General features: G+C 40.1%; 1 protein-coding gene across 1 annotated transcript in view; it reads right to left on the bottom strand.

Annotated features, from left to right (window-relative positions):
- SLC6A11 (solute carrier family 6 member 11) overlaps positions 1-20,430 on the bottom strand; it is a 155,304-nt gene that overhangs the window by 38,747 nt on the left and 96,127 nt on the right. Inside the window, exon 7 of the mRNA XM_075183181.1 lies at positions 12,532-12,666. Within this exon, the coding sequence (XP_075039282.1) occupies positions 12,532-12,666 (135 nt within the window). The remainder of the gene's footprint in view (positions 1-12,531; positions 12,667-20,430) is intronic.

Consider the following 20,430-nt stretch of genomic DNA (forward strand, 5'->3'; position numbering starts at 1 on the left):
GTTTTTTTGTGTTGTGTGCCTCCTGTACAAAAATGTGCCTTTATATGTATGCACAAAGGGTGGATAGGAGGCGATTGCTGGAGGTTAGGTGTACAGATATGCATCTCTGTGTAGAACATTGGAGTAGGATTTTTGCCACAAGATACGACATAATGTGAAACCCTAGAAAATGTAGAGTTTTTGTGTTTTATATTTTTTCACTGTTAGACAGACATGTACTGGGTACTGTTATATTTGAAGAAAGTGTTATAGAAATAGACCCCTTTGTCTTTCTCACTTAGTCAAGTAGCTGAATGTGAGGTACTGAGAATGTCATGTGAGTTGGCAGAGGGAAAAATCGATTGATATATACGTTGGTCTTCAGCATTTTTCTAGTCTAGGGTGCGACGTTGAGTTGACTGAAAAATCTTTTTTATATCAATGCCAGCACATAAGTAGGACACTACATAGAGGACTTTACACAATGACACAGTTACCAACTGAAGTAGCTGCTAGTAAAGTCCACACTTACACACACGACCATACACGGCTGTCACACCAGGGCGAACATAGCTGTCAAATAGACAGCAGGGTTTTATGTGACAGCTGACAAATCTATGTTTTGTTTTGTTTTTTGTTGTATTGTTTTTGTTTTAAAATTTGAACACACACACACATGCACACATAAACATATTGGTTAATATATGGAGATTTGGGTTACCGGAAGAATTTCTCCAGGTGAAACAAATCCACGTCATCCAATTACCACCTTGCAGGATCCTCAAGTATACACTGATGTACCGATAAAATATGTCTAGGTAAAGGTGTATTGAGATGTGTCTAATGTATTACTGTGTCATACTCAAAGCTTTTGTTATTCAATGTGATAGCCCTAGAGTTATAATAGGTGATAGGGGTATTCATGTTATTGATAATAGATGTATAATGTATGAGTAGTGGTAACAAATCACATATTTTCGATTAGCCACAAACCATTGTGAACATAAAGTAACGGTACTCGGTAGAACGAATTGAATAGAATAAGAGTTGGAACTTGATTGAAGTGACTGACAGCTTCAGGCCACTAGTCCTTACCCGCTACCAAAAGGTCACTCCTGGGCAGCCTCTTAACCTGTCGATTTTTGAGATGTTATTGACCCCTCTTGAGATGAGATTGTAACTGAGAGACTAGTTTAGACCTTGAGAGGGAAGGTAAATGGTGAGACAGCAACCGAAAACGTCCAAAACACTGTTTCCGGAAAAGTCACACTAACTGTCAGGATGTTGGATTGGGAGAGTAAGTTGTGGAACAGTAATTTCTTAGGCTCAGGTAATTTGACAGACAGGTACCAGGTGTAGGCTACCAGCCTCACGGCTTCAAGGGTAGCAGAGACACACTGGTGCCCATTCCACCCACTGCAGAGGAGCCAACACTCAGAGAAGGGTCCAAGGGCACTCATGAATCTGTTCTGGAAGACCTCGAATGCAGTTAATAGCACCTGAGCCAAAGGCTAAGACAGTTGTCCATCATGAAGTTGTAGTTTCCCTGTTCTGTGTTTCTTTCATTTCATTGTCTTCACAGGGCGGTCAATTCTTTTAATTATAGGCAGGTGACAGAGACTGGTTCAGGTAATGATAATGAGGTATTGGGGATGAAGGAGAAGTTAGTAGCATAATTGTTCCAGCCAATTACTCTATTCAATTCAGGGGTAAAGGAAAATTTGGAAACCTTGAAACTTGGAGAAAGTGCGAGGGGCTATTGTCTGAGTAGCATTACGTCCATAAGTACGCTGACCGCATAGTTAAAAAAAAGAGGTACACCCAGCGATGCCAGTCCAGTAATATTCGGACTTCAGCAGGCATCCTTGAGAATGATTATCATTCTTGGGAGGGTAAGGTTTTAGACCAAACAAAGCGCTGGGCGTGCCCTCCCGTGTCTCAGTGATTATATCAAGTAGGACTAGTTCTCTTTCCACTAAATATTCTTGAGGTACCCGAATTATGGGTGAGAGGTCACTAGGGGAAAAGTACAACACCTAGGTCCCTTAGTCTGGACTCTCCTAATAGTTTACAAGGTGATCACTGTTAAAATCTGAGTATTGGGAGACTGGGAAGAATGAACAGACAATAGCATGCCCACAAGTGTTGATGAAAAGAACTGATGACATTATTAGAAGTGTGTATATTAACGCAAGCTGAAGGAGGTTGTATATGACATTATTGATAGACATAGGATGATGCTATTGATGAACATGAAGTGTTTAAATGTATTCTGAGCTTAAAGACATGCGTCGGACAGATGAACCTGTTAAACTTGAAGAACTGTAGAAGAGTATTCTGTATAGCTGATACATGTTCTATTGTATTTTGTACCTTTCCAAATAATGTGTTAAGTGTTTTATTGCACCCTTGAAGGGCATACAAAAGGTTATCTCCAAGTTCCAGAAATGTACGGTCTATAGTAAAAGAAGAAATCGTTTTGAGGATTGAGACTCTCTCTTATGATAACTTGTTTTCATGCACCAAGGGGGACTTACATTACATAGCAATGAAATGTGGTACTGAGATCCTGCATATAACATCTTTAAGGTGATAGTTTATTATACTATCAAAGGGTGGAACTGTCGAAGTCGTATAATTGGATGAATGAAAGTATATTGGTTAATATTGTTTTATTTGGTCGATTGCACTCAGTATGCCACGTTACATGTGGCATACGGCGATCGCAAGGTAAAATACGCACTTACACACTCGCATTGCAACATTTAGTTATTTATGTAATTCATATTGGTTCCTTTACACAGTCATTTATGAGCAGATAGTATTTAGTTTATTATTAGTTTATATAATATGATTATATGTACACTTCAGTGTTATTTATGATTCAGGTTATAAGAAAGTTGTCATGTCTAGTATCATATTAAACCCCTTTTCACCAGCAGCTGTCCGGTGCATTCGGTGAAGAGATCGCACATTGCATACTCTAGTTATTGATGTTAGGGAATAAACCTTTAATATGATACTGACCATTAAATGCTAATAGACTAATTGTAACTGGAGAGTCAGGCGGGAAGAACAGAGCTCATCCCCTGGAGAGATGACCCCTACCTTTGGATTCCTTAGATTGAACCAGCCTATGACCTGTTTACCCTGGACCCATCTGATGTCTGGACCTATAGAAGCAAGCCACGTCATTTCTATTGTTCACTCTGTAACACTAACTGTATATATAATCATAGCTGCACCCCCACCATTCTCAGTCTACTCTGATCACAGTATTCAAGGGTGAACTGTTGTCCACTGGTGCCCGTGGTTAGCGCAGCGGTATGTATGTATCTTTTGGTATTGGCTATACTGTAATGTATCTTAATATAATAATGTATTGAAGTGTTAACTATTTACATCTGCTAAAATAAATCACTTTGTGCATTGGAAACACAATACAATCGCCTATGCAATGCTTATTTGAAAATGATAGAATTACTTTAATAATATCTACCTCTACTGGGAGTGGGGAGGCAGATGGGGAAATAGAATGTTTTTGTGGGAGGGCGGCATCTGAATGTTACTTCTTTAGTTACATACCCTGGCTGAAACAAAATATCTTCACCACTCTCACAGCACCTGTTAACATATAATATACTAAATCTTAAAACATAGACAAGCAGAGAGATGTACACCCTCTTCTATGGATACAGATAATCGTAGCAGCGCAGCCTAAGTTTCTTTAATTGAGGTAAGTCAGTCCATCAGAGTGGCAACTAGGCATTTTAGAGAGAATACTTGCGCCCCTTTCCCCTTCCCTCTCAGCAATAGTAGGTGTTGCCAACTAAGGGTGTGTGCCAAGCTCACAGAGGGCTCAATTAGACCCTTTATAAGTTCTAGACTGCCCAATAACCACTTCCCAGACCCTCAAATGTGGTTTCTTTTAAGTTTCTGAGTCACTCTGAGCTGAGATCACTACAACAGTGAAATTTTAATAAATACAAAAAAAGAGTAGTCATTTGTCAATACAGACAACCCCATAGCCCTCTTAAATTACATATTAATTTCAGATCTTCTAATGTTACTATCAACCCCATAGCAGAGCCAAGATCTATATAAGAAAAAACTATATATCATAGCCACTAGTACCACTTGTTATTTTTTTATATTATTAGCAGAAAGACCTAGTTATTCCAACATCACAATGTATAAGCCATGGATATATAAATGTAAAAATTGTACACACTGTATATTACAAGTAAATTGGAGTTATTCATTTGGAACACAAAGAATATGAACAGAAATACTTCCAACATTTCAAACAACTATGAACCCACCCTATATTTCCTTCACATAACTAGTGCAGCTCCAGAAATACCCCCTTCATTTATTTGACAGATACTAAATACAGTAGTAATGATTTTTGGATAAAGTGTTTATATTTTCCTTCTATTTTTATAATGTGCCAAATAAACAAGAAACACATTAATGAAAGCAAATGGGCTCACACACTCCAGGTTTTCTGATCATAAATATTTTGACACATGTTGCTCATGAGAGCAGCCTTATAATATGCAGACAGTCCTTCAAGCTGTTCCTGTAGAATTTTAGACAATTCTGTACGCAAGCCCTGGATAAGTGAATATTTGTTGCTGAACCCCTGTTTGATTTGTCTAGCTCTCCCCACAAATGCACAATGGGATTTAGAACGTTGATGGGGCCACTGAAGTAGTGATTTTTTTTTCAGGACAGGTAGTTATTGACTTATGGTCATCTCTCCAAAGCACTTTGTACCAGTCAACTTCATGTTCACTTTACACAAGCTTTAGTGCAAACACTTAAGTTGTTTTTTTATTGGGTGGTTAACACTTCACTAATAAACAGTGTCGCGCTTTGTGTCTCATGTCCCAATTTTGTTGACACAGACCCAGTTCTAGAGAACTGTTCTGCCGCCCCAACAGTTAGGACTATTGTCCTGGCTGCTGGGACCGTAAAGATGTGTGTCCTGCCACCTGCCACTAGTGTGCATGACAAAATAGTATTTTTTAGGGGAGGGGGTGAGATATTCCCCATTGTGACACAAACATGTCCTCAGTGTGCCATGATCACACCCCTTTTTTGCACCTTCCCTGTCCATACTCCCTAACTTCAAATGTTGGGTGATATGCTCAAGCCTTAATGATGTCACTGATTCCTATTGAGATCTTTAATACATTTTTTTTAAAGTCTCATTAATATTGGATCAGCTCATAAAATTGTTGCATCCACTGTGCATTAGTAACTAATACACTTTAAATGAGAATTTGCATACCAATATTCATCCAAACATGCACACATACTCTAAACCTAGAGGTACTGTAATAGGTTCAGAAAAACCTTATCACATTCAGAAGATTTTAGCATAATCTTTATGTCATGGTTAAATCAATGTATTATGTAATCTAAGCTGGATATAGGATACAAATCACATCTACACAGCTACAGTGAAACTGTCACAGTGATCGATGATAATGAGTTCTCACACTTCATATTATGTTGTTCTACTCAACAGAAACACACTAAATGTCAACGGAATCATTATGAATATGCCTGTTCCTCAATAAAATATAATCTACACAAGGCAGTCATTTATAATAAAATAGGGGTAATACACAAGAAGTGCCAGTTTATAACTGTCATTATTAAACCCTTTCTGGGGAAGATAAAGCTATATTACATTCAATATACAGTATATATTATTATTCCACGGATCAAACAACGGATGGAAACATTACTGACAAGTAAAGCATATGTTATAATACCGGGAATTCTAAGGGTGGGTTGAAAATGTCCAACTTGTAAATCTCATCCTATGTAAATACAAAAAAACACGTCTGCAATCAGTCATCAGAGTGGCCATTATCAAGTTCGCCTCGTTTCGTAAAAGGCAACAAACCTTGAGACTAAACTCTCTTACTGCCCAGTTGCAACAGCTCGAGGGTACTCACAAACAAAGTCATTCAAAACTAGTTTATAAGCAAATCCTCTCCATTAGAGGTGAAACTCAATCTTTGTTAGCGGAAAAGACCGAGAGAGCCCTCCGTTGGCTCAATCAAAAATTTTATGAGAAAAGTAACAAATCTGACACTATGTTAGCAAACAAATTGAGGGCAAAACGAGCGGCACAAGCAATAATGGCAGTGAGAGACAAAAAGGGTATGTTGAGTTACGACCCGAACGTCATCAACGACTCTTTTTACAGATACTATAAATCTCTATATAATTTGAATAAAAAAAGGGCGCCCTGGTACCCCCCTTACCGTCTATTATCCAACAATTCCTAAAGACATGTCACCTTCCAAAGCTAGACAAGAACATAGCTTCCAAACTAAACGAAGACATCAGTGAGGAGGAGCTTCAGGGAGCTCTTAAATCCCAAAAGACTTCCAAAGCCCCTGGTCCTGATGGATTCACCACCTCTTACTATAAAACTTTTAAGCAGATTTTGTCCCCGCACCTACTCACTATTTTCAATTCAATCCTACGGGGGGAGCAGTTTCACAGAGACACCACACGCTCCAATATTATAGTAATACCCAAACCTAATAAGGACCCCACAGTTTGTGCTAACTATCTGCCCATCTCGTTGCTAAACGCGGATATTAAGCTATTCGCCAAAATTCTGGCGAATAGATTGAACAACCATCTGCCGCACCTTATAGACTCATACCAAGTTGGATTTGTCCCAAACAGACAGTCTCTAGATAATACTAGGAGAACCATAGATTTGATATCTTACATAAATCAAACCAAACTTCCTTTTGTGGCACTAGACGCAGAGAAAGCCTTCGATAGGCTCTCCTGGTCATTTATGTTTCAAACCCTCCAATCTTTTGGATTCTTTGGCAATTTCCTTCAAGGTATTCAAGCCTTATATCATAGCCCATCCTCCTCAGTGTCGACAAATGGTTTGAGCTCTTCCGTGTTTGGCATTGAGAATGGGACGAGACAAGGTTGCCCTCTCTCCCCTCTTATCTATGCACTATGTATTGAACCACTTGCTGCTCGGATTCGACTGAACCCGGATGTGAGGGGAGTCCAGGTCAAGAGTAGACAATATAAGATATCGCTGTTTGCAGATGATGTCCTTCTCACATTATCATCACCTCAAACCTCCCTTCCTAATTTATTCGCGGAACTGCAAAATTTCGGTTTCCTCTCGGGATATAAAGTGAACAACTCCAAATCAGAAGCGCTTGCGCTACATCTTTCACCTCATATAAAGAAAGTCTTAGAGCTTAATTTTGAGTTTCAGTGGCGCCCCAGAGCAATCCGATATCTGGGTGTCTATATAACAAGCTCCTACGAAACTTTGTTTCAGGCTAATTACCCCCCTTTGTTGTCCACAATAAAACACGACTTACTGACCTGGGGTCCTCTTTACATCTCGTGGTTCGGAAGGATCAATGCCATCAAAATGAATGTCTTACCCAGACTTTTATATTTATTTCAGACCCTTCCGGTTAAAGTCCCTGACTCTTTCTTGAGCTCTATTCAATCTATATGTAGTGAGTTTGTGTGGCAGGGTAAAAGACCCAGACGTAGTAAACTTTGTCTAGCTAAATCTAAATACAATGGTGGCCTGGGCCTTCCCCTGTTTGACAAATATTTCCAAGCTACACAATTGACTCATCTCATCTCTTGGCTCTCACCACTGGGAACCAAGGGGTGGGTGGATATTGAAGATTTGTTGTCTCCAGATATAGGAGTTCGCTTTTTACCTTGGATCCCTAGGAGTGTCAGACCAGCCTCAGCCCTCAGTACGCCCTCCATTCATTTTACGCTGGAGGTATGGGACAAACTGAACAAAAAATATACATTAGCCCCATACCCTTCGCCTCTCACCCAGCTGTGGAGACACCCTCGTTTTCCACAAGGGTGTATTAATGCTTTTGCCTACCCTTGGAGGAGGGCAGGGCTAGACCGTTTCTTTCATTTGATGGGTGAGCATGCTCCACGCTCTTTCACAGATCTGTGCGAGAGACATGCCCTTCCAAGCAACCTTTATTTCCATTATGTGCAAATTAAAAGCTTTATTCAAGCCCAGACCCACTCATCTAGGCTGCGGTTGCCAACACCCTTCGAGAGACACTGTATCTATAGCCCGGGTCAACGAGGCTATATTTCAATCCTGTATAGTTCTCTCGTGTCCTTCTCATCCCCTCCTAAGGAACCGTTTGAGCAGGCTTGGGAACAGGATCTTGGGGTGACCCTAGACGAGGAGGGATGGTCGCTCATTCGTGAAAGAATCTCGAGGTCATCTATTAATACAGCTATTCCTGAAAACGCATACAAGGTATACACCAGATGGTATATTGTCCCTGAGAAACTCCATACTATCTTTCCTCAAACTTCAGATCTATGTTGGCGTGATTGTGGGGCGGTGGGCTCTTTCCTTCATATTTGGTGGGACTGCCCTTTGGTAGCTAAATTCTAGGACGAAGTTATAACATTGGTTCGACAGGTTACCTCAATTAATGTGCCTAAGAATCCACTTTCGGTGCTCCTAAACCAACCTATCAAGGGCATCACCGAAACATCAGATAAGCTGATCCGACACATCTATAATGCAGCTAAGCTACAAATAGCCAGTGAATGGAAGAAAGCCTCACAACCTTCTAGAGAGGGTGTTATGAAAAGAACTTGGCACACGGCATCCATGGAATATGTGACTAGCCTCCTCCATGACACAGTTCCCGCGTTTCACAAAGTATGGGATTCTTGGTATAGCTTTAACAACAGCTCTATGCCAGGTCTATCATAAGCCTTAGCTGATCTCTCCTTCTTATCTTTTTTCATTCTCTATAAACTCTATTCCTCCTATTCTTTTTGTGTTCCCTCTGATCACATATACCCCTCTGTTCCCTCCCTGTCCTGCCTTCCCCCCGTACCTCCCCAAAAAAAATAAAAACTCATGGCAGCTTGTTATATTTGCTGGATATGTCCAATGGTGCATGACGTACAATTAGAATTAGGTTAATTTCCTATCTCAACATTCACTTTGTAGATCTGTAACTAATTCCATCTCGGTTTGTACTTAGATGTGAAAAGTATTCGCATATCTTTTATGTTATTCCTATAAGTTTTTTACTTTTCTTACCTGTAAACTTTGTATTTTGTAATCCGAGTACTTGGACACTATGTATGACATGTACTGTTGTGCTTTATACATATCTGCTGTTATAAATAAAAAGTTTAAAAAAACAAAAAAACACGTCTGCATTCAAATGATAATATGGAGGTTTCACATGCCTTCTATAATGTATTTTGCCAAGAGCAAGGAGACCTCCTTTCCTGTGCATGATATGGCATTTGTAAACTGATATTATTGACTCTTGCAACAATATACATTTTAAAGCGTGCCAAGATAGCATATAGAAGTCACTCAAATCAAAAGATACCACTATATGAAGATTAGCACATGCATGCAAATTGTTGTTTGACCCAGTGGCTTACTAACTATTCTAGGGCATGATCATCATCATCATCATCATATTTTATTTATATTGCTCCACAGAATCCCCAGCACCACACAATCACCAAAAAATAAACAGAAGTAAATACAGATAAGTAAAGGGCAAGATAAACAATTGAATCAGTAAAAAGCAATACAAGAGACAATAGAGAAAGTAACTACATAATGATAAGGAGACAGGGGCAGCACGGTGGCTTAGTGGTTAGCACGTCTGCCTCACAGCACTGGGGTCATGAGTTAAATTTCCTACCATGGCCTTTTATCTGTGTGGAGTTTGTATGTTCTCCCTGTGTTTGCATGGGTTTCCTCCGGGTGCTCCGGTCTCCTCCCACACTCTGAAAATATACTGGTATTAAATTGCCCTTAGTCTCTCTCAGTGTGTGTGTTACAGGATAAGATTGTAAGCTCCAATGGGGCAGGGACTGATGTGAATGAGTTCTCAGGACAGAGCTACGGAATTAGTGGCACTATATAAATAAATGAGGATGATGATGATTAGAGAAGCAAAGAGAGATGACAAGGGTGGAGGGACCTACCTCTTCATAGGAGGAGGGAGATGTTTAGGATGCAACAGGGTAGCAAATGGGCAGGGAGTTATACATATATTTATAATTTATAATAAATAATATATTTATTATCTGCAGTTTTTCTGATGATTAATTCAAGCCTCTGGACCAATAGTTCTACTTTTTATCTCTTGCTCAAACCCTTTATCACCTAGGACCAAACCCAAAACCATGCATTATTTAACTCACTTTTTTGTTGTGTGCTTTATCGTAGTGTCTCAAAAACATTGATTGTACATTGCACAGACAATTCCCTCCTGTTATAGGAAGACCTGCAGACACATCAATTATCTAAGTTGTGAACTATTTAAAGTAATTTTACAGATGCTATCAGTTTCCTGGGTTTTATTTGCAAGTTAATTTGAAATCCCTGAATTATCCAACATCTAAATAATTAAGAGAACTACCCATTGTTTCTCTCATCTCGATTTTGCCTTTTAATTTTTGTCTGAATATTATATGTCCCTTGACTCTCATAATTAATTTAAGAAATTAACGGAGCTAACTCAAGCAGTAATTTTGAAAAAAGCAGAAAACATTTAAATGAATAAATTGAGATGCTTCTAAAGTGTTTTCTTACTTATTTGCACCCACTTCTATTTTTTTTTAGTTTTAGATGAAATTATCATTATAAAATTGAGGGGATCAATGGCTTTATATTACTAAGTGAATAATTTATATGAAATAATTGATCAGTCTATACTAAATTAAGTGTCTACTATTCTCTCTTTCACTGCAGCAAGCTAACATGTTTGGAAAAGGCATTTCTCTATTAGAGCAGATACAGAGTGACAGATGGGCTTGCAGTCTTGCTGTGCACAAAAGTACTGTATGGATGGTGAATTACATAGAACCAGGTGAGCTCACAGCAGTTGTAATAAATGCAGTTTCAGTTTTTGATCTGTATCAGATCCCATTTTAATAGAGTTGCAATGGAATGTTAGGCTAGTACAGAAAAATATATTTTAATAGAGTTGGAATAGAATGTCAGGTTAGTACAGAAAAATATATTCTTTAAGACGGTGATAGCATTGCATGCCCCTTTTCAAACTGAGCATATGCAGCTCCCATTATGTAGTGCCTGTAGTCTGAACTGAACCTTTATTCCTTCAGGCATTGGCAAATACCATCTGTTTTATATTCAACTTATGTACATCATGGATGGGCTTCCTGCGCACAAGAGAGACATGTCTAAGAGTTTTCATACATGCACCACTATTATAAATATGATATCACATCCCTTGCCTATATCCCATGAATCAAGCCAAGTAGACAACCTGCTATTGCATCTTGTTGGTGATCAATGGTAGAGAATAGTTCATACTTGCCTACTTTTACGAAGTCCTTTCCAGGAGATGGGCGTGACTGGAGGGCGGGAGGGGGCGAGCGCGGGGCCAATCACGCAGGGGCGGATCTAGAAAACTACTGCACCCGGGGCGATTTAGGGGGGGGGATTTAGGCCCCGCCCCTTTCTAACATCTTAGGCTGCCGATGGCTGCACACTATGTGCAGGTCCGTCCAGCCGTGACAGGCAGGGACAGTGTGCTGCCCGGCTGCTCTGATGTGTCAATCAGAGCAGCCGGGCAGCACACTGTCCCTGCCTGTCATGGCTGGACGGACTTGCACATAGTGTGCAGCCGTCGGCAGCAAGTGTCTGCTAGGGGGGGCGATCGCCCCCCCTGGATCCGCCACTGCAATTGCGTCAATTTGGCCCCGCCCCTGCGACAAAAATGGCGTTTTGTCGCTGGGTGCGAGGCCAAAATGACACGATTCACCGCAAATCGCTGCATTTTGGGAAGACAGTAGTAGGATGCAGGAGATTTGCCAGCTCTCTCTCCATGAGATCGACCCAAGTTTCGGGAGTCTCCCGGGCATTCCGGGAGAGTTGGCAAGTATGGGATAGTTTACCTAACAACTGGCAGCCCTTTTATAAACACTGTGATAGTGAAGCCTACCACTGAGGGAGGGGGGTGCCTAGTTGCTCTCCACCACCTCATCCCGCCCCCCCCACCCTGGTGTCTTGGATAGCAAGTCTGATTCTGTGAGATTGAACTGAGCTCTGGAGTTACAGCAATAGACATTATTGAAGTTTAGAAAAGGTTGTATGCTCAAGGAGATTGTGTCAAGCTCACATGACATTTCAGGAATAAGGATGTTCCACTACACTGCAGGCTAACGAATATAACGAATGTATACTATAGCATCCCACAAGAAAGTTACATATCTTTATGTTTATGACAATCCAGAATGTTTTCTTTCTAGTCATGTAACTTCACTTCTGTTCCTGCAAAGTAGACATTAGGCATTGTATCTCTGCATCGTACACTAAGTTAGCACTAAATCAAAATAAAGTCTAAGTGGTAGATTTGAAAGAGAAAACAATAGTAGGTTTTAGAGACACAACAACCACTCAGAAATAGCAACTTTTCTACAACAGAGTTATGTCAGGCCATTGTTTACAAGCTATGAAAAAAGTAATTGTCTTACTTGTGGATCTGAGAGTCGCGATAAATCAGGATACAAGTAGAATTTTATCCCCTGAGATGCTCCGGGTAAAGTGACCCCACGGACCAGTAGGATCAGCAGCATAACATAGGGGAAGGTAGCAGTGACATAGACCACCTGCACAAAATAAGATATCATACAGTTATACATGGTTAAAATATTTATTAACAAGTTCACCCTTAATTGTAATCTAAAACATATAAAAACCCTGTTTATATCTCTCTATGTCATGCAGTCTCTAACAGAGCCATCTTTTCCATTGGGCATGATGGGCAGCTGCCCAGGGGCCCCACGGGCAAGGGGGCCCCATAGGCAGGGCTCTTAATGAGAATAAATAATCCTGCAAAAGAAAAAAACCTGCAAAAAAAACCTTCAAGGGTCACTGAGCAAGTACATCTATCTATCTCTATCTCTATATATCTATATCTATATCTGTATCTGTATACATCTATATATCTATATCTATATCTAGGGGCCCCGGTGCACTGCTTTACCCAGGGGCCCATAATGTTGTTAAGATGGCCCTGGTCTCTAATGCTATATATTATAAAGAAGCATTTAGACTGTAAGCTCCAATGGGGCAGGGACTGATGTGAATGAGTTCTCTGTACAGCGCTGCGGAATTAGTGGCGTTATATAAATAAATGGTAATGATGATGATTTGTTATGTGAGCGGTTCGGATTTGGAGAAATCCAGCAGATCCGAATTTTGGGGCCGAACTGAGCTGCAACTTTTCTCACACCAAATTTGGATCTGAAAACGAGGCAAGACGTCATTTCTGATAAAATGAAGGATCTCGCGAGTTTTGGATGAGTATCTCCTACAGAATATGTAGCCCTCCCTCCTGTTCTCAGCCGCCATTTTAGAAGTGACAGCATGTGGGCAGGATGTTTTCGGCAATTCTGCGCACAGAAAGTCGCTTGTAGAGGGCTGGACAGGGTGAAACAGGCAATTTATATTGAAATAGCTGTGATTATACTGCACAAATCTTAACAGTTTATTACAGATCAGTCTGCTTTTATTGTGTGCTGATAAATTCGGTGTGAGAGATTGAAAAGTAGACAAGCAGTGGCTACTGATTTTAATATTATATCAGTATACTTAGTTTACTTATTTAATAGTATATTAGAGTAGACAAAAAATGGAGTAAATTTGCATTTGGACAAAGCGTGTTACAATGCAAGTGGTGCAAAATTATTATTTTGCACGAAAAGAAAATATTGTATGAGTGACATCTTTACTACTAAGCGGCCAAAAAACAATGTGCTCTTAGACTGTGAGCAGAGCACCCAAACAAATATACATATATTTCTTGCTGTTAAAATACAAAGTGTTTCAATGTGAATTAAAAATAAAAAAAACTTTTTTTTTATCAAGAACCAATTCTATGGATTTGATTATATTGTGTCAGAAGAATTGTAAGGTAACAGTCCCTCCTTTTCCTATCTCATGGGACGCTCACCTGGTGTGGTGGCTGCTACAAGTAGCTCCAACTTCAAGTAGCTTTTCGTCTCTTGCCAACTACAAATCAGTCAACAGATCAGGAGCATGACAATACCAGTACTAGTACTTTTTTAACCTCTTTTAGTAAAAAAGGTAATTTGGGAACAAATTGTAATAAAGCGTTCTCAAAATCCAAATGCTGTTTGTCAATCACAAAGAAAACATCATCTTTGATGTAAGGATTAAGGGAAGAGTTACTGATGAATACGGTAAATTGTCCCAAAAAAAATTAAAATAGCTAACATTCCCAACACTACCTGCAGCAGTAAGAAAAGGCTCAGACCATGCCCATTTTTGCAAGTAGTGCTCCTGCAACTGCTGCTATAAGTACTAGAATGCCCATTACAAAAAAGAGTGTCCAACATGGTTCTGCATCTTCCTTAACATCCCATGTACCACCTTCTCGCTCAGAGTGTAGTTCAAATGCATCAGGTTTTAGCAATTTAGTTGAGATCATGTGTCCATGCTACCAGTTCCATCTCGATTCCATTTCTCCTTACAGCTATTACTCAGCTGTACCAGGCGGTTAAACAAAAAGTAGTTCAGTCCCTATAAAATGCCACTGTACGGACTGTCCACTTAACTACGGATATGTGGGTGATCAGTACCGGTCAAACAAATGACTACATGACCGTGACAACCCAAATTTCCATGCATTTTCGACATTCAGCGACCGCATTTAGAACATTGTAGCAGCTGCAAAAAACAAATGTCAACTGCCATGTCACCAACTGAAGCAAGAGATAGCAACAAGGTGTAATTTCACACTTTATATGCTTCAGCAACTAGATGAACAGCAACAAGCCATCACAGCCTACACATCAAGCAATGACATACGGAGAGGACCTGTTACTTTACTCCAGCACACTGGAGAATCCTTTCTGTTTTATTCAAGCTACTCAAACCATTTGAAATGATAACAAATGAAGTGAATTCAGACACTGCCAGACTGGGTCATGTTATACCCCCAATCACACTACTGGAAAAGCAGCTGGAGAAGTTGAAGGAGGAAAGTAAGCGATTCTGCAAAGTATGTTGACTTTGTAAATCAGAGATCTTTATTCACTTCACCAGGACCCAAGGGTTTACAGCATTGGATCAGTACATTTTGACAACCATGCTTGATCCTATGTTTAAGTCATATGTAATGTCTTTCTTTCCAACTGACACAAATCTTCACAGATGCAAACAATTCCTTGTGAGCAAGCTGTCAACTCAATTCCCTTGCTTCAGGGTTTCCTAAAGATGCTACTACTTTGCTATAGCGTTTTTCTCAAACCATTTCAGTTGTGGGTGGGGTGGGCCTACCCTGGGATATTTTCTTGTATAATATTACCATCCTGTCAGCCAGTGCTCTACCTTTATGTTTTAAAGGTGTCCATTACTTTATTAAACTGCCATCATGTCTGCCACTGCTGTGGCATTATGTTTCATAGGGATTGCATCGTATTAAATTGCCATGTATTTGTGCTGCTGCTACTTCACTAATTTTAGCCAGCCAGCTCGGTGCAGCCTTTGGCAAAAATTGGTGAAAATTTTGACAGTTGTGAAAAGTGTGTAAATGACTCTAAATTAATGTTAAAGCTATAAATGCTAATGTAGTGACAAAACACAATGATTTTTACAATGTTTTATGGAATCCAGTTCCAAAACCAAAACACATGAGGGTTTTTGGCCAAGATGAAAACACAAAGATGGTTTAAGAACTAAAATCAAATCAAGGGGGTCTGCGCACATCGCTATTGTTAAGATATTAGAAGTCTCTGAGCCCATAGGCTATTTTTAGGCTTTGTGGCCATCTCAGCAAGATCTAAAGGGTATTTATGATATAGAAATGATGTCTCACATTTGTATAACTAACTGTATGGGGAACATTTTCTGTTCATTTTGACATCAGTATGTACTTACATAGTAATAGTTAGTAACAGTGGGAGTGTGAAGTTATATATACATATAGTTTTTGAACTGGGGTTTTAAGAGAACTCAAGGGAAGGGTTGAATAGACTGGGAATCGCTGTCAAAAGTTGAAGCCACAATTTACTTTCTATTGCCCAATAGATGTGTACCTTCTTTATTCAAGCACTCAATGAAATAATAGTCTGAATTTCCTACTATCATATATGATAATATACATAATTACTGGAAATGAACCTACTAACTGAAAATAAAAATTCAATTGAAAATTCAGTTGTGTTTAATTATTCATTGTCAAGTGATTATTTTGTAGCTGTGACGTGACATGTTGTTCCAAAGATTTGGACAAATTGGGATGAAAGGGTAAAATTAATTAACTAAAATATGTGACAGATTATAGATAATTAGGATCCACACTCCAGTTTCTCTTATAGCCTCTTATCGTACAACCATTGTACTGCTTGCATGAACAACTCTTCTGAGATTCATGACAACTAAAAGATATGAGATAAAAGGTTGAGCGCATCTAAACAAGTATTAAAGACAATCACCTTGGCAGTTATAATATGCAGTTGATAACTAGAATATAAAGGGTAGGTATCATCATAAATTAATATTGTTTAACTCAGTAGTGTATTATTATTATCCTTTATTTATAGGGTGCCACAAAGGGTGCACAAAACCGTACAGAGAGCATGCAAAAAAACAGTACATGGCATAACAAGAAAATACCATAAACAATAATCACATTGCAGTACAATTTGAAACACAGGTAAGAACAGCCATAAAAGGCATAAGTTGAAGGGGTGTTTCAAAACCCCTATAAGTAGAAAAGGGAGGGAGGACAAGAGAGGGAATTAATCAGAGATGAACCTGTGCCCAGAAGCATGGGCACAAGTAACAGGATCAGTCCAAGAGATTGAGGTGTGAAGACCAGGGAGATGTGGAGACAGAGGGCATAGAGCTCAGGGAGGAGGTGCAAAATATAGCAGGCATACTGAGGGCAACAATAATGAGGGGAGGAGGAAAGGATGGAGGATGGCCCTGTTAGCAGGAGCTTACAAACTAAAGGGAAGGGTAAAATAAGTGAGGTTACACATAGGGTTCAGTCAGTGTAAAGGGAACTAGGAAACAGATGAAAAGGATAGAAACAAGTGTGGATGACACATCATATTTATTTAAAGGCACATGAAGAGGAGAGATATAGAGGGTAGAGGAGTGGTTAACCAGTGGGATGGTAGGTTTTAATGAACAGGTGGGTATTAAGGGAGTGTTTGAAGCTTTGCAGGCTGTGGGATAGACTGATTGAGCAAGGGAGATCGTTCTAGACATGGTGGGCAGCACAGGAGAAATCTTGGATCTGGGAGTGAGATGAGGTTACCAGGGTACTGTGAGGCATTGGACATAGGTGAATCAGAGGGGTAAAGAATGAGTATGTCTGGAGATGAGGCTGGAGATGTAGGGAGCAGATGAGTTGAAGAGGGCTTTGTAGGTGAGAGTGAGGAGTTTGAAGAGGATTAGTAGGGGAAAAGGAGCCAATGAAAGGCTTGTCAGAGAAAGGAGACAGAAGTAGAGTGTCAAGAGAGGAAAATCAGTCTTTCCGCAGCTTTGAGTATAGATTGAAGAGGAGCAAGATAGGAGTGCGGGAGCCCAGTCAAGAGATGGTTGCAGGAATCAAGGCTAGAAATTATCAGAGAATTGGTGAGAATTCTATTGGCATCATGGAGAGAAAGGGTCTGATATGAGCGATGTTGTGGAGATGGAAGTGACAGGATTGGGCAACAGATTGACTGTGGTGGAGAAGGAGAGTAAGGATTCAAGGATGACACCCAGGCGATGGACTTGGGGAAGAAAAGAGTTGGTGGTATTGTCAACAGAGATGGAGAACGGGGAGGGGACTCTTGAGGGAGGGTAGACAATAAGTTCAGTTGAGTTTAAGGAAATGTTGGGACTTTCAGGAGTAAGAGGCAGAGAGGCAGCAGGACACCTGAGACAGGAGGGAAGGGGAAAAGTCTGTAGATGTGAGGTAAATTTGTGTGTTGTTGGCATATTGGATGCCAAAGGAGCTGATGAGTTCACCCATGGAGAAGGTGTACAAAGAGAAGAACAGGAAGCCACGGACGGCAGCCTGGGAATCTCCTATGGAAAGCAAGGATGGGGTGGAGGAGCAGCCAGAGGTAGAAACATAGAGAGAGCAGTTAGAGAGGTAGGAGGTGAACCAAGGGAGGACAGTGTCAGAAAGGTAAATGGTGATTGGGTTTTCGAGAATGGGTGAAATAAAAGCATGTTTGAAGAATGAGGGAAAGATAACGGTGGAGAGGGATAAGTTGAAGATGTGGGCAATGAGGTGCGAGGGGATGGGATCCAGGGGCAAATTGAGGGGGGAGAGGCCATTTGAAAAGAATAAACTTTGTCACCCATAGTAGGGCGGAAGGAGTACATGTCATGTTGCTGGAGGGTGAGGGTGTGATAAGGGGGGAGAGAGATGGCAGGAGGCAATTTTGTGTCTGATCATCAATTTTGGAGGTAAAAAAGGAGGCAAGGTCAATGACAGTAAGGGAGAAAGTGAGTAGGGCAGAGCAGGGACTTGAAGGTGGCAAAGTGCCAGTGGGAGTTAGAAGACTGGGAGGAGATGAGAGACTTGAAGAAAGAAAGTTTGGCAAAGGAGAGAACAGAGCTGTAGAAGGAGAGAATAAACTTGAAATGAAGGAAGTCTGCCAGGTAGCGAGGCTACATCTAGTGGTGTTCCGTGTTGTGTGTGTATTTATGAAGGAACCGGGTAAGTTTTGAGTGTCAAGGTTAGGGATTTGAAAGGCAGACACAAACAAAGATGCCAGGCAGCACACTTAAGGGCAGAGGACAGGGTGTTGTTGTAGACGGCAGTTGCCTGGTTGGGACAGGCCATGGCGGATATAGGGGATCGGATAGGAGAGCTTAAAGCGAGGATGTGAAGACAGCAGGGTTGAGATCATCAAGAATATATCTAGTGAGGGAAAGCTTGGAAGAGGGCAGGGGTGCTGGAGTTGAGGAAATGGAGAAGGAGAAGAGATGGTGGTCACAGATTGGAAAGGGAGAGTTGGAGTAGACAGAAAGAGTGCAGAGGTGGTTGAAGACAAGAGAGTGAACACAACAGTGGTTGGGGGAAGAGGTTCATTGAGATAAACCAAAGGCGAAAGAGCGGGCCAGAAGTGAGGGTAGCAGGGAGAGTATCCAACCAGTAGTCTTTAGGTTTAATCCAGGGTAAAAACACCATTGGAACAGAGCAAGGAACCTAGATAGAAGGCATCGGAGTCAAAATGTCTTGGTCCATTGGTGGTGAACATCAGAGATCCAGGAAGACTAGGCAAAAGCTACGGTCTAGGTTACTAGCAGTAGTTTTATCTCCATAGTATGATCATCTAAAGTTTCACCAATGGTGCCAAGGTGCAAATTTATGGATTAGAGTGTTTAAGATTCTGGATATGAGCCATTCCATTCCATTCTCCTAACATAATGTATTCGATGTGCTAACTGAGCAAGCATGGTATAATGTCATACTTAAAAATCTGGTTAAAATACCATGCTTCAATGTTATATCTGAGTAAGACACCATCTTACATTCAAAGGGTTTTTTGAGTCTTTTAATGAAAATATACCAAGGAAAGGCCATTTTGTTGCTCATTATTCCAATTAAAAGCATATGAGAGATGTGAGATAAAGAATAACAATGATTTAAAGGAGAATTTACTTTACATACTTTACAGATATTAAATGTAAATGCAACTGCACAAATAGGCATTAATTCCCACAGATAATCATTTAGTGGTAATGTTTTAACATTTAAAACTCTCTATGCACCTATTTAAAAACACAGATCGAGTTTGCAAATGAGATTGAGACTTGACCAATGTGTGTGGCATAATAACATAATGATATAATTATATTTAAATAATATTGAATATTTGAAACTCTTAGTTTCCCATGAGTGCATATCGGTAAAAGGAATAATCTCTGAACCCCAGGATTTTATCATTCCAAATAAACTTAAGCAATTATGCATGCATTTTATTTCGGTGCAGAGAGGCGCCCTGACTTGTAAGGTTCTAAATAATAAAGTAATCTAGGCAGCATAATCATTTCTATACAGGTGTTTCATCCAAACCAGGATATTGTATAATCCATCCATTTCAATAAGTCTTAATGTTTTAAACAGAGGGGTAAAAACGTTATATAGCGATTTATTTAAGTTGGAGTTATACACATCTCTACATACTTGAGGGCCAGGATTGATCAAAGTACGTGTGTATTCCGCATGCATTGGTGTTTAGTTAGGTTAGAGTAGGGGTCACAGGCAGCTGGGCCCATCGAGAATTTTCCTAGTATCCCAGTAGGCCAGCCTGACACTGTTCCCGTACTAACAATGGATCATCTCGGAGTCTCTAGTTAATTGAAAATATGATGTTAAAGTAGCTTTAACCAGGATT

This window comes from Mixophyes fleayi, chromosome 8 (genome assembly GCF_038048845.1).
Source record: "Mixophyes fleayi isolate aMixFle1 chromosome 8, aMixFle1.hap1, whole genome shotgun sequence".
Taxonomy (NCBI): Eukaryota; Metazoa; Chordata; class Amphibia; order Anura; family Limnodynastidae; genus Mixophyes; species Mixophyes fleayi.